The sequence below is a fragment of the Scyliorhinus canicula genome, chromosome 17 (genome assembly GCF_902713615.1).
Source record: "Scyliorhinus canicula chromosome 17, sScyCan1.1, whole genome shotgun sequence".
NCBI lineage: Eukaryota > Metazoa > Chordata > Chondrichthyes > Carcharhiniformes > Scyliorhinidae > Scyliorhinus > Scyliorhinus canicula.
The window spans coordinates 102,833,098-102,856,477 of NC_052162.1; the positions used below are offsets into that span (position 1 = coordinate 102,833,098).

General features: G+C 47.6%; 1 protein-coding gene across 15 annotated transcripts in view; it reads left to right on the plus strand.

Annotated features, from left to right (window-relative positions):
- LOC119951435 (zinc finger protein 239-like) overlaps nt 1–23,380 on the plus strand; it is a 69,581-nt gene that overhangs the window by 41,253 nt on the left and 4,948 nt on the right. For 7 of the 15 annotated variants that reach the window (XM_038774626.1, XM_038774627.1, XM_038774621.1 and 4 more), the window contains 2 exons: nt 8,105–9,003; nt 9,140–9,223. In XM_038774626.1, the coding sequence (XP_038630554.1) occupies nt 8,417–9,003; nt 9,140–9,223 (671 nt within the window). In that variant the 5' untranslated portion in view covers nt 8,105–8,416. Of the gene's footprint in view, nt 1–8,104; nt 9,004–9,139; nt 9,224–9,326; nt 9,359–23,380 lie in introns of all 15 variants that reach the window. The other 8 variants (XR_005457615.1, XR_005457617.1, XR_005457616.1 and 5 more) reach the window with 3 other exon arrangements.

Sequence of the window (23,380 nt, forward strand, 5' to 3'; positions counted from 1 at the left end):
GCAATTTCCCTAGCCATCTCTTTCAGCACTCTGGGATGCATTCCGTCAGGGCCAGGAGACTTGTCTACCTTGGGTATATCGAGTTAGGTCCACAGATCAGCCATGACGTCGTTGTACAGTGGAACCGACTCAAGGAGCAAAACGGCCTCATCATAGAAACTTACTGAAACTTCAGGATGTTGCTTGGTTTGCAGGTTGTTAGCTATGCGGAGAGGCTGAATAGACTCGGACTGTTTTCATTATAACGATGGAGGCTGAGGGGCAACGTAATAGAGGTCTGCAAGGTGATGAGGGGCATGTATTGAGTTAGTGGGCAGGCACTCTTTCCCAGGTGGAGGGGTTAGTCACCATGGGGCATAGGTTTAAGGTCTGTGGGGCAAAGTTTCAAGGAGATGTGCGACGCAGGTTTTTTACCCAGAGGGTGGTGAGTGCCTGGAACGCGCTGCCAGGGGAGGTTTGGAGCAGATATATTAATGGCGTTCAAAAGGCATTTCGACAAATACATGGATAGGATTGATGTACAGGGATATGGTGTGAAGGGCAACACGGTAGCATTGTGGATAGCACAAATGCTTCACAGCTCCAGGGTCCCAGGTTCGATTCCGGCTTGGGTCACTGTCTGTGCGGAGTCTGCACATCTTCCTCGTGTGTGCGTAGGTTTCCTCCGGGTGCTCCGGTTTCCTCCTACAGTCCAAAGATGTGCAGGGTAGGTGGATTGGCCATGATAAATTGCCCATAGTGTCCAAAATTGCCCTTAGTGTTGGGTGGGGTTACTGGGTTATGGGGATAGGGTGGAGGTGTTGACCTTGGGTAGGGTGCTCTTTCCAAGAGCCGGTGCAGACTCGATGGGCCGAATGGCCTCCTTCTGCACTGTAAATTCTATGATATGGCACTAGGAAGTGCTGAGGGTTTTGGAAAGGGTGGTATCATGACCGGTACAGGCTTAGAGGGCCAAAGAGCCTGATCCTGTGCTGTATTCTTTATTCATTGCAATGGGAGTGGAATACAAAAGTAGGGAGGGTTATGTTCATTGTATGGGGCATTGGTGAGACCACATCTAGAGATTTGCGTGCAGTATTTGTCTCTTTATTTTGGGAAAGATGACATCAATTAAAAGTATGTCAGGGAAGGTTTAGCAGAATAGTACCTGGATTGGGTGGGTTGTCTAATGAAGAAAGGGTGGAAAGGCTGGACTTGTTTCCACTAGAGATTTGAAGAGTAATCGGCAACTTGATTGAAAAGATCCTCGGGTGTTGAGAGGGTGGATGGGGAAAGAATCTAGAACGAGGGGTCACTGTTTAAAAATAAGGGGTTGTCCATTTAAGCCAGAAATGACGAGAAATGTTTCTCTGGGAGTTGCAAATCTTTGCAACTCTGTTGTTCAAAAGGCAGTGGAAGCAAGGTCTGGATATTTTCAAGGCAGCACGAGAGAGAATCTTGATTAACATGGGGGTGAAAAGTTATCGGGGTTGGCATGATTGTGGGGTTCAGTTGCAATCAGATCAGCCGTGATCTTATTAAATGGTGGAACAGGTTCGAGGGGCGAGTGGCTGACTCCTCCTAGTTCAGATGTTGCAGCACAGAAGGGGGACGATCCACCCTTTGTGCTTGTGCTATCTCTTTGAAAGAGCTGTCGAGTTTAGTCTCACGCACTACTTTCTGTTTGTAACCGTGTAATCTTTTCATTCTTAATTACTCGTCAATTCTCTTTTAAAATTCCCGATTGAATCAGGTTCCAGCTCCTTTTCAGGCCCAGAATCAGGTTCCAGCTCCTTTTCAGGCCCAGAATCAGGTTCCAGCTCCTTTTCAGGCCCAGAATCAGGTTCCAGCTCCTTTTTCAGGCCCAGAATCAGGTTCCAGCTCCTTTTCAGGCCATAATCAGGTTCCAGCTCCTTTTCAGGCCCAGAATCAGGTTCCAGCTCCTCTTCAGGCCCAGAATCAGGTTCCAGATCCTCTGAGGGCAATTCCCTCATCCCAGGAACCAGTCCAGTGAGCCTTTGTTGTACAGTCGCTGGGGCAAGTATATCCTTCCTTAGGTAAGAAGGCTGAATCTATTCCCAGTACTCCAGATGAAGCCTCAGCAATTCTCTGTGTAATGGTGGTAGCAGGAGTAGGTAATTCAGCCCCTCAAGCCTGATTCTCCATTTAACTGGATAATGGCTGATCTTCGATCTGGATGCCACCCTCCCACACTATCGCTGTATTCCTTGATGTCATTGGTATCTAGAAACAGAAGAAGTAGGAGCAGGAGTGGGCCATTCTGCCCTTCGAGCCTGCTCCACCATTAACTAAGATCATGGCTGATTCTTTATCTCAACACCATACTCCCGAGTTCTCCCCATACGTTTGACACCTTTAGACTCCAGAAATATATCTATTTCCTTAAATATATTCAGTGACTTGGCTTCCATAGCCTTGTGGTAGAGAACTCCACAGGTTCACCATCCTCTGAGTGAAGAAATTTCTCCTTGTCTGAGCCCTAAATGGCCAACCTGTATCCTGAGATAATGTCCCCGTGTTCTAGAGCCTCCAATCAAAGGAAACTACATCCCTGCATCTAGTCTGCCCAGCCCTGTCAGAATTTTATATGTTTCAATGAGATCCCTGCTCATTCTTCTAAATTCTAGTGAACAGTAATCTCTTCTCGTACAACAATCCTGCCATCTCAGGAATCAGTCTGGTGAACCTCCGCTGCACTCCCTCAGTTGAATATATCCTTTCTCAGATAACGAGCCAAAAACTTCACACAATACTCCAGGTGTGGTTTCACAAAGCCCCTGCACAGTTGCAGTGATCCTTGCTCCTCTGCTCAAGTACTCTTGCAGAAAAGGCCAACATACCATTTGCCTTCCTAACTGTTTTCTGCACCTGTATTTTGCTTTCAGTGACTGGTATAGTAGGACACCCAGGTCCCTTTAGAACATAGAACAGTACAGCACAGAACAGGCCCTTCGGCCCTCGATGTTGTGTCGAGCAATGATCACCCTACTCAAACCCATGTATCCACCCTATACCCGTAACCCAACAACTCCCCCCCCCCCCCCCCCCCCCCTTAACCTTACTATTAAGACACTACGGGCAATTTAGCATGGCCAATCCACCTAACCCGCACATCTTTGGACTGTGGGAGGAAACCGGAGCACCCGGAGGAAACCCACGCACACACGGGGAGGACGTGCAGACTCCACACAGACAGTGACCCAGCCGGGAATCGAACCTGGGACCCTGGAGCTGTGAAGCATTTATGCTAACCACCATGCTACCGTGCTGCCCCACTTTGTACGTTAACATTTCCCAATCTATCACTATTTAATCATATGCTGCCATTTCTCCGTCCAAAATGGATAAATTCACACTTAATCATGTTATACTGTAGCTCCCATGCATATACCCACTAAATCAACTTGTCTAAATCGCCTTGAAATCTCTTAATCTCCTCCTCACCTCACCATCCTATTCCCACCAAGTTTTGTATCGTCAGCAAACTTGGAAGTATCTCCGTCTTTTTCCGATACAGAATTCGCGGGTGTTTTACTTGCCGTTTTTATGAATGGAAACGTCAAGTGGCAGAACGACGCTAGTAAAGCCAGCTGGAAAACTGTTCGATTCGCGAACAGCTTTCACAACAGAATCCACTCTGCAGAATCCACAAACAATGATACCATTTGGAAGTTTTAGTTTGGCCATTAATTTCCAAAAAAGTGACTCGCATGATACATGAGATATAGCATAAAATCATGTTTTGGGGATGAAATTTAGGGGTCGCATGATGTGCGAGATCGCATGATACGCGAGTATATACGGGTAAATAACTTCACACTTCACCACATTGTATTCCATCTGCCAAACTCCTAACCCTCTCACTCAACCTGTCTACATCCCTCTGCAGTCTCTTTGTATCCGCCTCACCACTTACTTTCTCACCTGACTTTGTCTCATCAGCAAGCCTGGATAGGTTGCACTCAGTCCCCTTATTTAAGCCATTCATCTCCTCAGTTACACCATTAATATAGATTATAAATAGTTGAAGCCCAAAGCCTTGGAGTTGGTTCCTTGCTAGTTACAGCCCACCAACCTGACGATGCCCTGTTTATTCCTATCCTCTGTTTTCTATTTGTTAACCAAACCTCAACCTATGGCCGCTATGGTGGCACAGTGGTTAGCATTGCTGCTTCACCGTGTCGGGGACCCGGGTTCAATTCCGGCCTTAGATGACTTGCAGTTTCTCCCCATGTCTGCGTGGGTTTCCTCCGGGTGCTCCGGCTTCTTCCCACATTCCAAAGATATGCAGGTCAGGTTTATTGGCCGTGCTAAATTACTCCTTAGTGTCCAAAGATTAAGTGGGTTACATAGAATCATAGAATTTACAGTGTAAAAGGAGGCCATTCGGCCCATCGAGTCTGCACCGGCCCTTACAAAGAGCACCCGACTGAAGCCCACGTATCTACCCTATCCCCGTAATCCAGTAACCCCCACTTCAGATTTTTTGGACACTAAGGGCAATTTAGCATGTCCAATCCACCTAACCACACATCTTTGGACTGTGGGAGGAAACCGGAGGACCCGGAGGAAACCCACGCAGACGCAGGGAGAAAGTGCAGACTCCGCACTGGCAATGACCCAGCCGGGAATCGAACCTGGGACTCTGAAGCTGTGAAGCACCTGTGCTAACCACTATGCTACCGTGCTGCCCTTACGTGGATAAGGTGGGGTGTGGGCTGAGGTAGGACGCTCCGGGCAGACTTGATGAGCATAATAGCCTCCTCCTGCACTGACTGAATCCTGTGGATTCTGTGTATGTGATGTCTCAACACATGTTAATTTATTAGCACCAATCGCATGAGATCTAATTTTATATCCTGACCTCTTGTGCTTTAAACATTTATTAATGGAATGTTGCATTTGTTGCCCACCCCTGATTACCCTTGAATTAAACCATAAGACATCGGAGCAGAATTAGGCCACTCAGCCCATCGAGTCTGCTCCGCCACTCAATCATGGCTGATATTTTCTCATCCCCATTCTCCTGCTTTCTCCCCATAACCTCTGATCCCCTTATTGAGTGGTTTGTTCAGGTATTTCAGAGACCCCCATTACTCTGGGTCTGGAGTCACACTTAGACCAGTGCAGGTAAGGATGACAGATTTCCTTCCCTAAAGGACTAGTGAACCAGATGGATTTTTGCAACAATCATTAATGTTTTCATGGTCATCGTTAAACTTTTAATTCCAGATTATTGAATTCAAACTCTACCATTTTGCTGCGACCGGATTCAAACCCAGGCCCCCAGAACATCACCTGGCTCTCTGGTTATTAGTCCAATGTGGCACCCCATCAAGTGCGTTTTGAAAATCGAAATTCTCTATTGCTTCCACCTCCTTACTGATCACATCTTCGAAGAAACAGTATTTCCCTTGACTAACCTTTAAGGTGTGGGGAGTGTAAGTTGGACCTTCTTGTGGTGAAAATAGCAATATGTAAGTCCATGATGGATGACACACCTGGGAGATGGTTACACTAGCTGCCAACCTCTCTTCCATGGTCTTATTTCTACCCAGGTGGCCCTGCAGAGGGAGAATGCAGTGTCCACTTGTACCTTCCGCACCCAGTGGGCACCTCCGGGTGTAGAGTGTCTGAGATACTGGAAACAACAATCTGATTCATTTAGGAAGTTCCCCTTTCCTTTTGTTGTTGATTTTAGCTCTTTTGCTTTGAACCATTTGTGTGGGGAAACAAGAGAGAAAACAATGTTTCATCGAAACTAGAATTATCTGTTCTGAACCTCAATCCTGTACTTGTTTCCACTCGAGTTTAGAAGAGTGAAGGGTGACTTGATTGAAGTACATAAGGGAGGGAGATCAACATTAGTAGAGAAATGGTGTTGGGAAAACTGATTGGATTGAAGGTGGACAAATCCCCAGGGTCTGAGAATCTGCATCCCAGAGTGCTTAAGGAGGTGGCTCTGGAAATAGTGGATGCATTGGTGGTCATCTTCCGGAATTCGATTGACTCTGGAACTGTCCCTGCAGATTGGAGGATAGCTCACGTCATTCCGATATTCAAAAAGGGAGGTAGAAAGAAAGCAGGGAATTATAGACCAGTAATCCTAACATCGGTAGCGGTGAAAATGCTTGAATCCATTATCAAGGACTTCATAGTGGAACATTTAGAAGGCAGTGGCAGGATCAGTCAGTCAGCATGGATTTATGAAGGGAAAATCATGCTTGACAAATGTATTGGAATTCTTTAAAGAGGTAACTAAGTCGACAAGGGGGAAGCAGTCGATGTGGTATATTTGGACTTTCAGAAGGTGTTTGACAAAGTCCCGCATAAGAGATTATTGTGCAAAATTAAAGCGCATGGGATTGGGGGAAATGTATTGAGGAGGATAGAAAACTGGTTGGCAGAGAGGAAACAAAGAATAGGGATTAATGGGTCCTTTTCAAATTTGCAGGCAGTAACTAGTGGGGTCCACAGGGATCGGTGCTGGGACCCCAGCTATTCACAGTATATATGAATGATTTGGATGAGGGAACAAAATGTAACATCTCAAAGTTTGCAGATGATACCAAATCAGATGGGAGGGTGAATTGTGACAAGGATGCAGGGATCCTACAGCAAGATCTGGACAGGTTGGGCGAGTGGGCAAACCAATGCCAGATGCAGCAGGGTAGCATGGTGGTTAGCATAAATGCTTCACAGCTCCAGGGTCCCAGGTTCGATTCCCGGCTGGTTCACTGTCTGTGTGGAGTCTGCACGTCCTCCCCCTGTGTGCGTGGGTTTCCTCCGGGTGCTCCGGTTTCCTCCCACAGTCCAAAGATGTGCGGGTTAGGTGGATTGGCCATGCTAAATTGCCCGTAGTGTCCTAATAAATGTAAGGGGGGGGGGGGTTGTTCGGTTACGGGTATAGGGTGGATACGTGGGTTTGAGTAGGGTGATCATGGCTCGGCACAACATTGAGGGCCGAAGGGCCTGTTATGTGCTGTACTGTTCTATGTTCTATGCAGTGTAATTTGGATAAGTGTGAGGTTATTCATTTTGGAAGCAAAAACAGGAAGGCAGATTACTACCTGAATGGTTGTAAATTGGGAGAGGGGAGTGTGCAGCGGGAAGCGGGACCTGGGTGTCCTTGTGCACCATTCGCTGAAGGTAAGCATGCAGGTGTAGCAGGTGGTAAAGAAGGCTAATGGTGTGTTATATAGATACATAGAGGATAGGCGGAGGCCTTTTGGCCCTTCGAGCCTGCTCTGCCATTTATCACTATCATGGCTTATCATCCAACTCAATAGCCTAATCCTGCTTTCTCCCCATAACTTTTGATCCCATTCTTTCCAAGTGCTATATCCAGCCGCCTCTTGAATATATTCAATGTTTTAGCATCAACTACTTCCTGTGGTAATGAATTCCACAGGCTCACCACTCTGTGTGAAGAAATGCCTCCTTGTCTTTGTCCGAAATGGTTTACCCTGAATCCTCAGCCTGTGATCCCTGCTTCTGGACACACCCATCATTGGTAACATCTTCCCTGCATCTACCCTGTCTAATCCTGTTAGAATTTTATAAGTCTCTAGGAGATCCCCCCTCATTCTTCTGAACTCCAGCAAGAACAATACCAACCTAGTCAATCTTTCTTCATCTGACAGTCCCGCCATCCCTGCAGCCATCCGCTGCACTCCCTCGAGTGCAAGAACATCCTTCCTTCATTGCAAGAGGTTTCGAGTATAGAAGCAGGGATGTGTTGCTGCAATTGCACAGGACCTTGATGAGGCCATACTTGGAGTATTGTGTGCAGTTTTGGTCTCCTTCTCTGAGGAAGGATGTTCTTGCTCTCGAGGGAGTGCAGTGAACTTCAGAAGGTGGTGGAGGAGGGGGGAGGGGGGGGGGCACTGAATAATTTGAAGGTTGAGGTAGATTGATTCTTGTTAGGCAAGGGAATCAAAGGTTATCAGGGATAGACGGGGAGTGTGGAACTCGACACAAAGAAATCGGCCATGATCTTATTGAATGGCGGAGCAGGTTCAAGGGGCAGATAGGCTGACTTCTGCTCCTATTTTGTATGTTCGTATGTACTGACAGTGATGCCTTTTGTAAACACCTTTTACAGGGAATGAAAAGGGAGGATTTACAGGCAGACAGCTCAAACCAAACATCCTGCTGAATCTGAGTGTCACTCAATTTATCAGATTTTGAATATGGAGATAATGTTCGTCTCTTCAGTCTGTGCGAAAAGATTTCAAACATCAGTGTGACTTGAAAAGCACCGAGGGACACGCACGCACATACCCAAGCGAGAAAGAGCTTTAACCATCGCAATGCCTAAACAAAACACCATTCACAGCCAGGGGAAACCATACACGTTTTGTGGACGAGGCTTCAACTGACCATCCAACCTGGAGCAATACAAGGACACCCAACCATGGAGAAACCGTGGAAATGTCCGGACTGTGGGAAGGGATTCAGTTACCCATCGGAGCTGGAGATTCATCAGCGCACTCACACTGGGGAAAGACCGTTCACTTGCTCTGTCTGCGGGAAGGGATTCACTCACTCTTCCCATGTTGCGACGCACCAACGAGTTCACTCCAGTAACAAACCTTTTAATTGTTCTGACTGTCAGAAGAGCTTCAAAGGCAAAAAGGATCTGATAGCTCACCAATATACCCACACCGGCGAGAGACCATTCATTTGCTCCGTGTGTGGGAAGCAATTCACTCGCTCATCCACCCTGGTGAAACACCAGCGGCTTCACACTGGGGAGCGGCCATTCACCTGCTCTGTGTGCGGGAAGGGGTTCAGTAACTCCTCAAACCTTTTGACACACCAGCAGGTTCACACCGGGGACAGACCGTTTATCTGTTCCGTTTGTGGTAAGGGATTTACCCGTCTATCGCACCTACAGACACATCAGCGAGTTCACAGTGGGGAGAGGCCGTTCATCTGCTCTGAATGTGGGAAGGGGTTCACTCAGTCATCCAACTTGCTAACACACCAACGTGTTCACAGGTAACTGCAGGATTGTATTCTGCTATTGGCATTGTCGTTACCTTTGGGGCTTTTGAGATATAAATCCTTTTTTATTTAAAATACTTGAGTTCTTAATTTGAGTATTGCTGACATGTTTTGATCTTGCATTCATCAGGACATTTCAAGAAGAGGTTGTATCACCGAATGGCAATTCTTCATTTATTACATTGGAGTCCTCAGCTGTGCCTGATCTAACAAGGTACAAAAACCTCATTTATAAATCTAATCTCATTCATTCAGCAATGTGTCAGATACACTTATAAAAGCAGTGATGACAATGTGGACATTTCTTATCCCTCAAGGTCCTAGGATTCCTCAAGTGCCTCCAGCACAGGTGATGTCTTTCTTCTTCTTCTCTGAAATAATGTACAACTATTTCTCAGAGGAATCATACCACGGAAGTAATGGTAAAACTGTGCCAACAAAGACTGATTTTTTTGACTTTTCTGCCTCATTCTGACTGTCCCTCTCCTTATCAGGAAATAGTCCAGATTAACCTTTTTCATTGCCTTTGGGTGAGGGTCACCTGGTGTAATCCCACCTCTGTAACTAGAGTCATGAATACTGAGGCAAATGTCTAGCTCTTATTTTCTCCTCCCCGTCCCCTCCAAATTAATAATCGCTTATTGTCACAAGTAGGCTTCAATGAAATTACTGTGAAAAGCCCCTAGTCGCCACATGACTGCGCCTGTTCGGGGAGGCTGGTACAGAATTGAACCCACGCTGCTGCCTTGTTCTGCATTACAGGCCAGCTGTTTAGCCCACTGTGCTATTGCATTCGATTGTGAACAAATCACATATCCTCATAAATATAGAGCAGTTGTGCAAACAATGTCTCATTCTTTTATGAATTGTTTATGATAGTTTGTGTAATTAATATCAACATGCTGTCCTACTCTCATGGATACTGGACAATTTTGAGTGATTCCCACCAAAATGTCCGGAAAGGAATGTCTTTGGTGTTCTCTCTGATAGATATGATTCATAGATTGAACCTTATCAAACCCACGTCTGGTTCAATGACTTTTATTTCACTGATGTTTTTATTTCTCCTGTTTGTTGCACCACTTGGCAAAGGTCTTGTGTGTAGTAACCAATTGTGTCCGAATTTGTTGGGGGCTTTTGAAGTGTTATCCTGGTGTCAACTCTTTCAAAATACTCCCCCAGAGTTTGTCCGAATTCCTGGTTCGCATTCATTACTATTTTCTCTCTGGTATATGTCCACCATCTCAATTAATCCTATCCTAGCAGGGTTGTGTGGCCTAAAACAAAAGGTACATGTTGCTCCAAACTGGTATTTTGCTAGCAAGGTGGCGATACAGTATTCCCCCTCCTTCTGTAAGTTCCCGGGTGACATCCTTTTCCGAATTTCCAAAAGTACAATTTCGGTCAGTTGTTGTTCTGAATCCACACAAGGCATGTTTGTTTTCATACACCGGATATGGGCACATGACCATTTTGTCTGTGTGTTTCTCCAGACCAGCTCCTATGAGTTTCTCTTTCTTGACCACATATGGTAGGGTCCCCTGATACCCCATCCATATTCCTCCTTGGATGATTCCTATGTTTTCGGCTTCAAAGAATCTCAACCTGACCTTGTCCTTTAAGATTACAGGGATCACCATCCCTAGGATGGTTCCCGAGGTCCCTCTACAACTGTCTTTAGACCAGGCCTTGGTCAGTTGCCGCAGTTGGCAGGAAGTGATATTGGAGTGCCTTTTTCCCCCGGTATAGGTGTTCAATTTGCTCACTGATCCGGGATGAAACCTTCCCCCTCCTCACCCAGTTGAGGTTTTCTCTCAATTGCTTGACCATTCATTGCCCGTAGATGCTACAAGGGGTTTGGTTCTGTTGCGTGGCATCATCTTCCACCCTCCCACAGGTGATCTGATTAATGGTTTGGGTGTGTCCTTCTAGTTACAGCAACCATAAGGCTACTGGTTCTGTTCCCAGCCAAATCTCCCTTGGTGTCCTGCCCAGCATTTTCATTTAAGCTGCCCAAGGTCTGTTTTATTTTTCGAGTTAGGACTCTGAGCTTATTGTCCAAATCAGCCAAACATGCGTGTTAATGGTGGATACCCCTGCCCCATACGCAGTCGCCAAGTCATTCAAGTTTTCACTCCTCTTGCACCCCTTGACCTGGATGTCGTCTCTCCCTTGTCCGGCCCAGTCTCTTTGCTTAGTAACCTTCAGGTCAAGTAGACGTATACCTTCCTGAGTGGGAAGGGGCACCATCTTGGCAACTGTTCCGGTTAGGTCCACCACAAGTAACAATTTATTGTGGGTGTTTTCAAATAATGTCTTCCCCGTTTGTTTTAATATGAACCTGTTTTGGGAACCTGGGGTGACTTCGGGAAAAGTGAGGAACAGTAAGTTGGCCGTAACCCATTTAAAATTATTTAATAAACATATTCATTATAAATTACTTTACTTGGCACCTCTGTCCTAATTTGTCCTTTCTCCAGGCCATGGGCCAGGCAGGTTAGCTCCATACAACCATGGTTAGTGTATGCCCACCAATCACTGGTGAGGATCGTCCTTAAAGAGCAGTAATCGGAGCTCCCATTGTCCTTCCTGAACACCTTTTGGTTATTGCACTCATAGGTGACACTCTTATTGGGGTGTTCCCATAGGATGCCATCTCACATTCACCTGCATCCAGTGGGGTTAACCACATATAACCGGGGTATCGTAGGCTGATCTTCGGCAAGTGTGGCATCTATTTTCCAGGGCTGCTGTGTCCATTCCGGGATGAGTAGTGAAGTCACACGGGATCAGAGGTGAGGTGGTAAGATGGATACAGAACTGGCTTGGTCACAGAAGGCAAAGGGTAGCAGTAGAAGGGTGTTTTTATCTCAATGGAAGGTTGTGACTAGTGGTGTTCCACGGGGATCTGTGCTGGGGCATTGTTTGTAGTATACATAAATGATTTGGAGGATTTGGCTGGGCAACAGGAGACAGAGAGTAGTGATGGAAGGGAGTGTCTCAAAATGGAGAAAGGTGACTAGTGGTGTTCCACAGGGATCTGTGCACGGACCACTGTTTGTGATATACATAAATTATCTGGACGAAGGTATAAGTGGTCTGATGAGCAAGTTTGCAGATGATACTAAGATTGGTGGAGTTGCAGATAGCGAGGCGGACTGTCAGAGAATACAGAAAATATAGATAGTTTGGAGAGTTGGGCAGAGAAATGGCAGATGGAGTTCAATTCAGGCAAATGCGAGGTGATGCATTTTGGAAGATCTAACTCAAGAGCAGACTTTGAAGAGTCTCAATGGAAGAGTCCTGGGGAAAATTGATGTACAGAGAGATCTGGGAGTTCAGGTCCATTGTACCCTGAAGGTGGCAACACAGGTTGATAGAGTGGTCAAGAAGGCATACAGCATGCTTGCCTTCATCGGACGGGGTATTGAGTACAAGAGTCGGCAGGTCATGTTACAATTGTATCGGACTTTGGTTAGGCCACATTTGGAATACTGTGTGCAGTTCTGGTCGCCACATTACCAGAAGGATGTGGATGCTTTAGAGAGGGTGCAGAGGACGTTCACCAGGATGTTGCCTGGTACGGAGGGTGCTAGCTATGAAGAAAGGTTGAGTAGATTAGGATTGTTTTCATTGGAAAGACGGAGGTTGAAGGAAGACCTGATTGAGGTCTACAAAATTGAGAGGTATGGACAGGGTGGATAGCAACAAGCTTTTTCCAAGAGTGGGGGTGTCAATTACAAGGGGTCACGATTTCAAGGTGAGAGGGGGAAAGTTTAAGGGAGATGTGCGTGGAAAGTTTTTTACGCAGAGGGTGGTGGGTGCCTGGAATGCTTTGCCAGCGGAGGTGGTAGAGGCGGGCACGATAGCATCATTTAAGAGGCATCTGGACAGATATATGAACGGGTGGGGAACAGAGAGAAGTAGACCTTGGAAAATAGGCAACAGGTTTAGATAAAGGATCTGGATCGGCGCAGGCTGGGAGGGCCGAAGGGCCTGCTCCTGTGCTGTAATTTTCTTTGTTCTTTGTTCTTAAAATATGGCTTGTCTGATTAGTAAGTTCGTGGATGACACCAAGGTTGCGTGAGTGGCAGATAGTGTTGATGATCGTCAGAGGATTTAGAAGGGCATAGATAGGTTGGAGACTTGGGCAGAGAAATGGCAAATGGCATTTAATCCAGACAGATGTGAGGTAGGCCAAATACAGAGAAGAAATAGACTGTAAATGCCAAAGCTCTTCGGAATATATGGAGTCAGAGAGATCTGGGCGTGCAGGTCCACAGATCTTTGAAAGTGGCAAGGAAGTCAAGAAATCAGACATAAGAACATAAGAACTTGGAGCAGTTGGCCATCTGGCCCTTTGAGCTTGCTCCGCCATTCAATGAGATCATGGCTGATCTTTTGTGGCCTCAGCTCCACTTTCCTGCCCGAACACCATTACCCTTAATCTCTTTATTCTTCAAAAAATTATCTATCTTTATTTTGAAAACATTTAATGAAGGAGCCTCAAATGCTTCACTGGACAGGGAATTCCATAGATTCACAACCCTTTGGGTGAAGAGGTTTGTCCTAAACTCAGCCCTAATTCTACTTCCCCTTATTTTGAGGCCATGCCCCCTAGTTCTGCTTTCACCAGCCAATGGAAACAACCTTCCCACATCTATCCTATCTATGCCCTTCATAATTTTATTGTTTTTATAAGATTCCTCCCACATCCTTCTAAATTCCAACGAGTACAGTCCCAGTCTACTCAACCTCTCCTTGTAATCCAACTCCTTTAGCTCTGGGATTAACCTAGTGAATCTCCTCTGCACACCCTCCAGCGTCAGTACGTCCTTTCTCAGGTAAGGAGACCAAATCTGAACACCATACTCCAGGTGTGGCTTCACTAACACCTTATACAGTTGCAGTATAACCTCCCTAGTCTTAAACTCCATCCTTCTCGCAATGAAGGACAAAATTCCATTTGCCTTCTTAATCACCTGTTGCACCTGAAAACCAAATTTTTATGACTCATGCACGAGGACACGCAGGTCTCTCTGCACAGCAGCATGTTTTAATATTTTATCATTTAAGTAACAACCCCTCTTGCTGTTATTCCTACCAAAATGGATAACTTCACATTTGTCAACATTGTATTCCATCGACCAAACTCTAGCCCATTCACTTAAACTATCTAAATCCCTCTGCAGAATTCGAGTGTCCTCTGCACTTTTTGCTTTACCACTCATCTTAGTGTCGTCTGCAAACTTGGACACATTGCACTTGGTCCCAAACTCCAAATCACCTATGTAAATTGTGAACAGTTGTGGGCCCAATACTGATCCCTGAGGGACACCAGTAGCTACTGATTGCCAACCAGAGAAACACCCATTAATCCCCACTCTTTGCTTTCTATTAATTAGCCAATCCTCTATCCATGCTACTATTTTACTCTTAATGCCATGCATCTTTATCTTCTGCAGCAACCTTTTGTGTTTTTTTAAATAAACATTTTATTGAGGTATTTGTGGTTTTATAACACTAACGAAAGAAACAGTGTACATACAATTATAAGCATAGTCCAAAAACCGTCTTCCTCTCATCGGTCCCACCTTTTCTAAACCCCTACTCTACACTAAACTAACCCCAGTTAACGGTTAATTTTCGCTAAAGAAGCCGTCGAACGGTTGCCACCTCCGGGCGAACCCTAACGTTGACCCTCTCAAGGCGAACTTGATTTTCTCCAGACAGAGAAAGCTAGCCATGTCAGTTAGCCAGGATCCGACTTTGGGGGCGTTGAGAGTTCGCGAGTGCCAGCCTCCCATCCCCCGGCTGCGCACCAACATCCCCTTTTTAACTCGCGGGGTCTCACCTGCCCATACAAAGCCCGAGATCACCTCGGCGCTCCCAAAGTTCAGGAATTATTACTGGGCAGCGAATATAGCCATGATTAGGAAGTGGATGGGGGTGGGGGGGGGGGAAGAGTTGAAGCGGCATCTTGTAAGGGTACTAGTTTGGGGGCATTGGTAACGGCGCCTCTGCCGTTCCTGCCGACAAGCTACTCCACCAACCGATACATCGATGACTATTTTGGTGCCGCGTCATGCTCTCGCCCGGACCTGTAAAAATTCATCAACTTCGCTTCCAGTTTCCACCCCTCCATCACTTTCACCTGGTCCATCTTACTTACCTTACCTGCTTTGATCTTTCTGTCTCCATTTCCGGCAATAGACTATTTACTTATATCCATTACAAGCCTACTGACTCCCACAGCTATCTGGACTACAGCACCTCGCACCCTACACCCTGTAAGGACTCCATCCCTTTCTCTCAACTTCTTCGCCTCCGTCGCATTTGTTCCAATGATTCCACTTTCCAAAATGGTGCTTCAAAAATGTGTTCCTTCTTCCTCAACCGTGATTTCCCGCCAACAGTTGTGGACAGGGCACTCAACATTGTGCGGTCCATCTCTCGCGCCCCTACCCTCACCCCCTCCCCTCCCTCCCAGAAGAAGGATAGAGTCCCCCTTGTTCTCACATTTCATCCCACCAGCCTCCGTATGCAAAGCATAATCCTCCGCCATTTTCGCCAACTCCAGCATGATACCACCACCAAACGCATCTTCTCTTCACTCCCTCTGACAGCATTCCGCAGAGACCATTCCCTCCGAGATAATCTAGTCCACTCCTCCAACATACCCAGTACCTCTTCCATCATCCATGGCACTTTCCCATGCAATCGCAGGTGTAACACCTGCGCCTTTACCTCTTCCATGCTTAACATTCCAGGCCTAAAACACTCAATCCAGGTTATGCAGTGTTTCACTTGCATCTCTTCCAATTTGGTCTACTGCATTCGCTGCTCCCAATGTGGTCTCTATATCGGAGAGCAAATGCAGACTGGGTGATCACTTTGCTGAGCATCTTCGGTCTGTGCGTATTCAAGACCCTGACCTTCCCGTTGCTTGCCATTTTAACAAAAGACCCTGGTCCCATGCCCACATGTCTGTTCTTGGCCTGCTCCAATGTTCCAGTGAAGCTCAACGCAAACTGGAAGAACAACATTTCATCTTCCGGTTAGGCACGCTACAGCCTTCCGGTCTCAACATCGAATTCAACAACTTCAAATGATCAGCTATCCCCCACCTCGACCCATTTGTTTTCATCCCATTTCATTTTAACTGTCTTTTACCATTTCTTGTCTTTCTTAATATATATTCAATTCCCCCCCCCCCCCCCCAATCTTATCTACCTTTCCCCTCTTTGCTTCCCCCTTCGCCTCCCCCCATATCTACAGTTCATCCTCTGATGTTTGGCCTTTCACATCTTTTGTTCTCTCTGGGGACTGCCATTAGCACTCTTTCCTCTTGATTTCTGTGGCCATTAGCACCCCGTTTCCCTGGTTTCTGTGGCTATGACACCTCTTTCGTTCTCACTCCACAGTACAAATATTTCCCACTTTTTCTGTCTGTTAGCTTTGAGAAAGAGTCATCGGACTCGAAACGTTAGCTCTTTTCTCTCCCTACAGATGCTGCCAAACTTGCAGAGATTTTCCAGCATTTTCTCTTTCGTCCAGGATCACCTTGCTGACCCGTTTAAAAAAGGACCGAGGAATAAAGATGGGGCGACACTGAAACACAAACAGGAATCTCTGGAGAACTGTCATTTTCACTGTCTGTACCCTCCCAGCCAGTGACAGCGGGAGCACATCCCACCTTCACAAATCCTCCTTCATTTAGTCTACTAATCCAGCCAGATTAAGTTTGTGCAGCCGTTCCCATTCCCGCACCACCTGGAAGCCCAGGTACCGAAAGCTTCCCCCACCACTCTGAACGGCAGCTCCCCCAATCGCCTCTCCTGCCCCCTTGCCTGGATCACGAACATCACGCTTTTCCCCATGTTCAATTTGTAGCCCGAAATTCCCACAGAATCCCCATAATTTCTTCCATTCTTTCAATGGGTCCGACACATATAAAAGCAGATCGTCCTTCATTGCTAGAGGGATGGAGTTTAAGACTAGGGTGGTTATGTTGCAATTGTATAAGGTGTCAGTGAGGCCACACCTGGAGTATTGTGTTCAGTTTTGGTCTCCTTACTTGAGAAAGGACGTACTGGCTCTGGAGGGTGTGCAGAGGAGATTCACAGGTGAATCCCAGAGCTGAAGGGGTTGGATTATGAGGAGAGGTTGAGTAGACTGGGACAGTACTCGTTGGAATTTAGAAGGATGAGGGGGGATCTTATAGAAACATTAAAAATTATGAAGGGAATAGATAGGATAGATGCAGGCAGGTTGTTTCCACTGGCGGGTGAAAGCAGAACTAGGAGACATAGCCTCAAAATAAGGGGAAGTAGATTTAGGACTGAGTTTAGGAGGAACTTCTTCACCCAAAGGGTTGTGAATCTATGGAATTCCTTGCCCAGTGAAGCAGTTGAGGCTCCTTTATTACATGTTTTTAAGGTAAGATAGATCGTTAAGATAGAACAATAAAGGGATTAAGGGTTATGGTGTTCGGGCCGGAAAGTGGAGCTGAGTCCACAAAAGATCAGCCATGATCTCATTGAATGGCGGAGCAGGCTCGAGGGGCCAGATGGCCTACTCCTGCTCCTAGTTCTTATGTTCTTATGTTCTTATATAGCGAGACTCTGTCTCCCCCTGTGGACCAGACCCTTCCAGCCCTTTGACGCTCTCAACGCAATTGACAGCGGTTCTATGGCCATTGCGAACAACAGCGGGGAGGGTTCATCCCTGCCTCGTCCCCCCGGTGCAGCCTAAAATAGCCCAATGTCAGCCTGTTCATCCGAACACTTGACATGGGTGCCTGATACAGCAGCCCGACCCAGTCAATGAAGCCCCGCCCAAATCTAAACCGCCCCAGTACCTCCCACAGATAATCCCATTCCATCCTGTCAAATGCCTTCTCTGTGTCCATTGTGACCACTACCTCTACATCCCTACCCACTGGGGGTATCATGATAACATTCAACAGTTTTCTTATGTTGGCCGCCAACTGCCTCCCCTTAACAAATCCCGTCCGGTCCTCCCCAGTCACGTCTGGGACGCAGTCCTCAATCCTTGAGGACAAGATCTTAGCCAACAATTTGGCGTCTACATTTAGTAGTTCTGTCGGATCCACATAACTCCGGGTCCTTATCCCGCTTCAAGATTAATTCGATGGTGGCCTGTGACATTGTCGGGGTAAGCCCACTCTCCCACTTGCCTCATTAAATGTCCTCATCAGCAGTGACCCCAGCATCCCAGAAAACCTTTTGTAAAACTCCATTGGATACCCATCTGGTCCCGGGGCTTTACCCCACTGCATGGCCTTCAGCCCATCTGCTATCGCTTCCAACCTGATCAGAGCCCCCTGGCCTTCTCCCCATATTCATAGATCCCCCCCCCCCCCCCCCCCCCCCCCCGGCTTTCTCAGCTGCTCCACTGCCTTCCCTGTAGTTAACAAGCCAAACTCCACCTGGTACCTTCCGTCGTTCCCTTAGAAGCCCTGCCTCTGGGTTCTTCGCATAGCTCCTGTCGACTTGTGGTAATTCCTTTATCAGTCGGTCCATCTCTCCTCTGTCTGCCTTCTCCCTGTGGGCCCGTGTCCCCTCTAACCACCGTCTTCAGCGCCTCCCAGACCACCGCAGCCAAAACTTCCCCAGTGTCGTTGACTTCCAGATAGTACTGTATCACACACCAGCTCATCAGCTAAAAGTCCCACGTCCAGCCTCCACTGCGGGTGCTGGCCACCCTCCTTGCTCACCTGTAAGTCAACCCAGTGCGGGGCATGATCCGCGATCGCTGAATACTCCGTGTCCACTACCCCCATCAGTAAAGCCCTGCTCAGGATAAAAAAGTCAATTCGGGAGTACACTTTATGCACGGACTTTATCACCCCCCTCCACCGATCAGCCATCACCTTTCTTGGGCCAATCTCCAGCCTGCGCCCCACGCATCCGTAGGCCCGCCGCCGGCACCTCCGTCCCTGACCTCCCTATTGTCCCACAGCAAAAGTCCCTCCCCGTCAGCAAAACATCCCCCCCCCCTCTCACCTAGTGACAGCACTATACACAGCCCCCTCCAACAAGCATACCATCTGCTCACCCTCCCCACTGCGCTTCCACGAGCTAGCCTGCCCAGTGGTGCCAGACCCCTCACATGGGCCTCCTCTCATGGCGCCAGACATTTTCCCACCTATTGTTCCCTCCCCACCGTTCGGGGACACATATGTAACCGTAAACAATCTCAACCCAATTGCCCAAAAGAAAAACACACAGAAAATCAAAAAGAAGATCCAACATCTAACATTCACACTTCCATCCCCCATCAGTGCAAATGCAAATTTTAACTCGAGCAGCTCGTCCACAGACCCCAAATCTATACAAAAGGCATTACAAGTAACATCCAAAGACAAAAACTTAAAAAAAAAAACTAAACAGAAGAAAAAAACCCACATGAGCACTGCAGCAAAGTTCAGTCCGCTACCAGTTCTTTCCATCGCTTCCTTGGGCGACTCGAAGTAGAAATGTTGCTCTTCGTGCGGACCCAAAGACGGACCGGATACAGTAGCCCAAACTTTACCTTCTTCTTAAAGAGGGTTGATTTTATCTGGTTGAACCCTGCTTTTCTCCTGGCCACGTCCATGCTGTTCTCCCATGTGCAGCTCCACGTCTGTGTGGCCCACTGTAGAATGCACTCCTTGTCACGGTACCTGTGGTATCTCACCACCATTGCCCTTGGCAGGCGGGGGGGGTCACCCACACGCGGCTTCCTCGCTAGCACTCTGTACGCGTTGTCCACCTCAAGGGGTCAGGTGAATCCCCCTCCCCCAGTACCTTCTCAAACACAGCCGCTATGTATGCCCCTGCGTCCGTTCCTTTGGATCCCTCCGGGAGACCCACGATTCTCGGGTCCTGTCGGCGGAACCTGTTCTCTCGACCCTCCACCTTCTCCTGGAGCCTTTTCTGTTGGTCTCTGAACATTCCCACCTCCAACTCCACTGCAGCTTGCTGTTCCTCCTGCTTGCCTTCTCCACTTTCTGGATCGCCCCATCTTGAGCATCCAGTCTGAGTTCCAATCATGCAATCGACTCCTTAATCGGGCCCAAGCATTCCTGTATAAACTGCATCCACTGCTCCGTCGACCGCTGGGTCATAGAGCCAGAACTCCGGTCGTCCGCCATGCTTTCTCCCATTGCAGCCTCAGCCCAAGCCTTCTCCGTTCACCTATTTCTTCCTTTGTGAGCACTCCTGGTCCGCTTCGCCATGCACTGATGCAGGATTCCTCGTCACAGTTGTATTCAACATCAATTTTCCACGTCAGATCCGACAGAAAATCGGGGAAAAAGGTCCAAAGTTCCGACCGAAGCGGGAGCCACCAAATGTGCGACCTACTCCTTCATAGCTGCCACCGGAAGTCCTGCAGCAAACTTTTGTGTAGCACCTTGTCAAAAGTTTTCTGGAAATTTAGATGTACCATATCCATTGGCTCCCCGTTGTCTACCGCACTGGTAATGTCCTCAAAAAATTTGACTAAATTAGGCACGACCTGCCCTTTATGAACCCATGCTGTGTCTGTCCAGTGGGACAATTTCCATCCAGATGCCTCGTTATTTCTTAGAACATGGAACATAGAACAGTACAGCACAGAACAGGCCCTTCGGCCCTCGATGTTGTGCCGAGCTTTGTCCGAATCCAAGATCAAGCTATCCCACTCCGTCATTCTGGTGTGCTCCATGTGCCTATCCAATAACCGCTTGAAAGTTCCTAAAGTGTCCCGCTCCACTATTACAGCAGGCAGTCTGTTCCACTCTAACCACTCTCTTGAGTAAAGAACCTACCTCGGACATCCCTCCTAGATCTGCCACCCCAAACCTTATAGTCATGCCCCCTTGTAACAGCTACATCCACCTGAGGAAATAGTCTCTGAACATTCACTCTATCTATCCACCTCATCTTATAAACCTCTATTAAGTCGCCTCTCATTCTCCTTCGCTCCAATGAGAAAAGCCCTAGCTCCCTCAACCTTTCCTCATAAGACCTACCTCCAATCCAGGCAGCATCCTGGTAAATCTCCTTTGCACCCTTTCCAATGCTTCCACATCCTTCCTGTAATGAGGTGACTAGAACTGCACACACTACTCCAAATGTGGTCTCACCAGGGTCCTGTACAGTTGCAGCATAACCCCACGGCTCTTAAACTCAAGCCCCTTGTTAATAAATGGCAACACACTATAGGCCTCTTCACGGCTCTATCCAATTGAGTGGCAACCTTCAGCGATCTGTGGACATGAACCCCAAGATCTCTCAGTTCCTCCACATTCCTCAGAACCCTGCCGTTGATCCTGTATTCCGCATTCAAATTTGTCCTACCAAAATGAATCACCTCGCACTTATCAGGGTTAAACTCCATCTGCTCTGCATCCTATCAATGTCTCTTTGCAGCCTACAACATCCCTCCACCTCATCCACTACCCCACCAATCGTGGTGTCATTAGTAAATTTACTGACCCACCCTTCAGCCCCCTCCTCCAAGTCATTTATAAAATTTCTTCCTCGATGATAGATTCCAGCATCTTTCCTACTTCCGAAGTTAAGCTAACTGGCCTACAATTACCCGCTTTCTGCGGAATGCTTGCGTTCGTTGGACGGGGCATAGAGTATAAAAACTGGCAAGTTGTGCTACAGTTGTATAGAACCTTGGAAAGGCAGCACTTGGAATACCTAACCGCGATCGGCAGCCTTCATTTCAGGTAGGGTCCGCAGCTGCATTTTGGGTGTCAGGTAGGGGGGAATGGATTGTGGGGCTTAAACATAATAAGATGAGCTTGACCTCTGCCTCAATTGGTCCGTTTAAAATACGGTATTCGGCAAAGTTCTCAAGTTTGGTCCCCTGAGGGTTCGAATATGCCTATGAGTTTAGCAATGTCCGTGAGTTGCGTCATCGTGTAAGACACATTGGGGTTCTGTCCATTCTGTCTGCAGGTGGTGACTGGATACACCGGATCGGGAGCTGGATTGGGTGATGCGGCCGATTCCATTTCCTGGAACGGAGATGGGGTTCCCCAGTCAGAGTGGAGTTGACCAAGAGCAGCATAGGGCATTGTGAATAATGTTCTTACAGGGAACAGATCAGTCCGAGGGAGAATCATTGAGGAGTCCAGTTGCTGTGGGGAAGAAGCTGTTCCTATGTCTGGATGTGCGGGCCTTCAGACTTCTGTACCTTCTGCCTGATGGAAGGGTCTGGAAGAGGGCAAAGCTTGAGTGTGAGGGGTCTCTGACAATGCTGTCTGCCTTCCTGAGACAGCAGGAGGTGTAGACAGAATCAATGTGCGGGTGGCATGCTTGCGTGATGCACTGGGCTGAGTTCACCATACTCTGCAGTTTCTTGTGATCTTGGGTCGAGCAGTTTCCAGACCAAGCTGTGACACAGTCGGATAGGATGTTCTCTGTGCCACATCTGTAGACGTTTGTGAGAGTCAATGAAGACATGCCGAATTTCTTTAGCTTCCGTAGGAAGTAGAGACGTTGTTGGGCTTTCTCGACTGTTGCATCAACGTGAGTGGATCAGGACAGACTATTCGTGATGGTGACCCCAGGAATTTAAAGCTATTGACCATCTCTACTTCGGAGCCATTGATGTAGATGGGAGTGTGTGTCGTGCTACCCTTCCTGAAGTCGATGGTCCCTTGGTTTTGTTGACATTTAGGGACAGGTTGTTTTCGGTACCCCATGCAACCAAGTGATCTGTCCCCCTTCTGTAGCCTGATGTAAAACAATATCAACAATTCACACAGCTCCGAAACCAGGAGCAGCACATAGCCACAAACACGGAAGTTAACCAGTAATTCGCAAGGTGTCCTGATACCTCGGAGTTGCACAGCCGAATCAGGCAGCTGCCCCTCTGCTCCTGTAGCGTCCGTCCAAAGTCCAAGGCACGGGGACAAAGGAGGCAGCAGCGAACAATCCACCCGCTGAGTATTTCCTGCATGTTCCGCTTCGAAATGGGGAGTTGCAGCATCTGCAGTACCGTGTTTTCGGGTCTCACTAGATCAGTGTCCCCCGACTTATCGACCCCTCCCTTTCTTGGGTCACAATCTGTGCGGAGTCTGCACGTTCTTCCCGTGTCTGCGTGGGTTTCCTACGGGTGCTCCAGTTTCCTCCCACAGTCCAAAGATGTGCAGGTTAGGTGGACTGGCTATGCTAAATTGCCCTTTGTATATAAAAAGGTTAGCGGAGGTTATGGGGATAGGGTAGATACGTGGGCTTGAGTAGGGTGCACTTTGTAAGGACCGGTGCAGACTCAATGGGCCGAATGGCTTCCTTCTGCACTGTAAATTCTATGTTCGCCCCTTTCCGTCTGCACAGTCAGGCAGAGAAAGCAGAAAACCACTCTG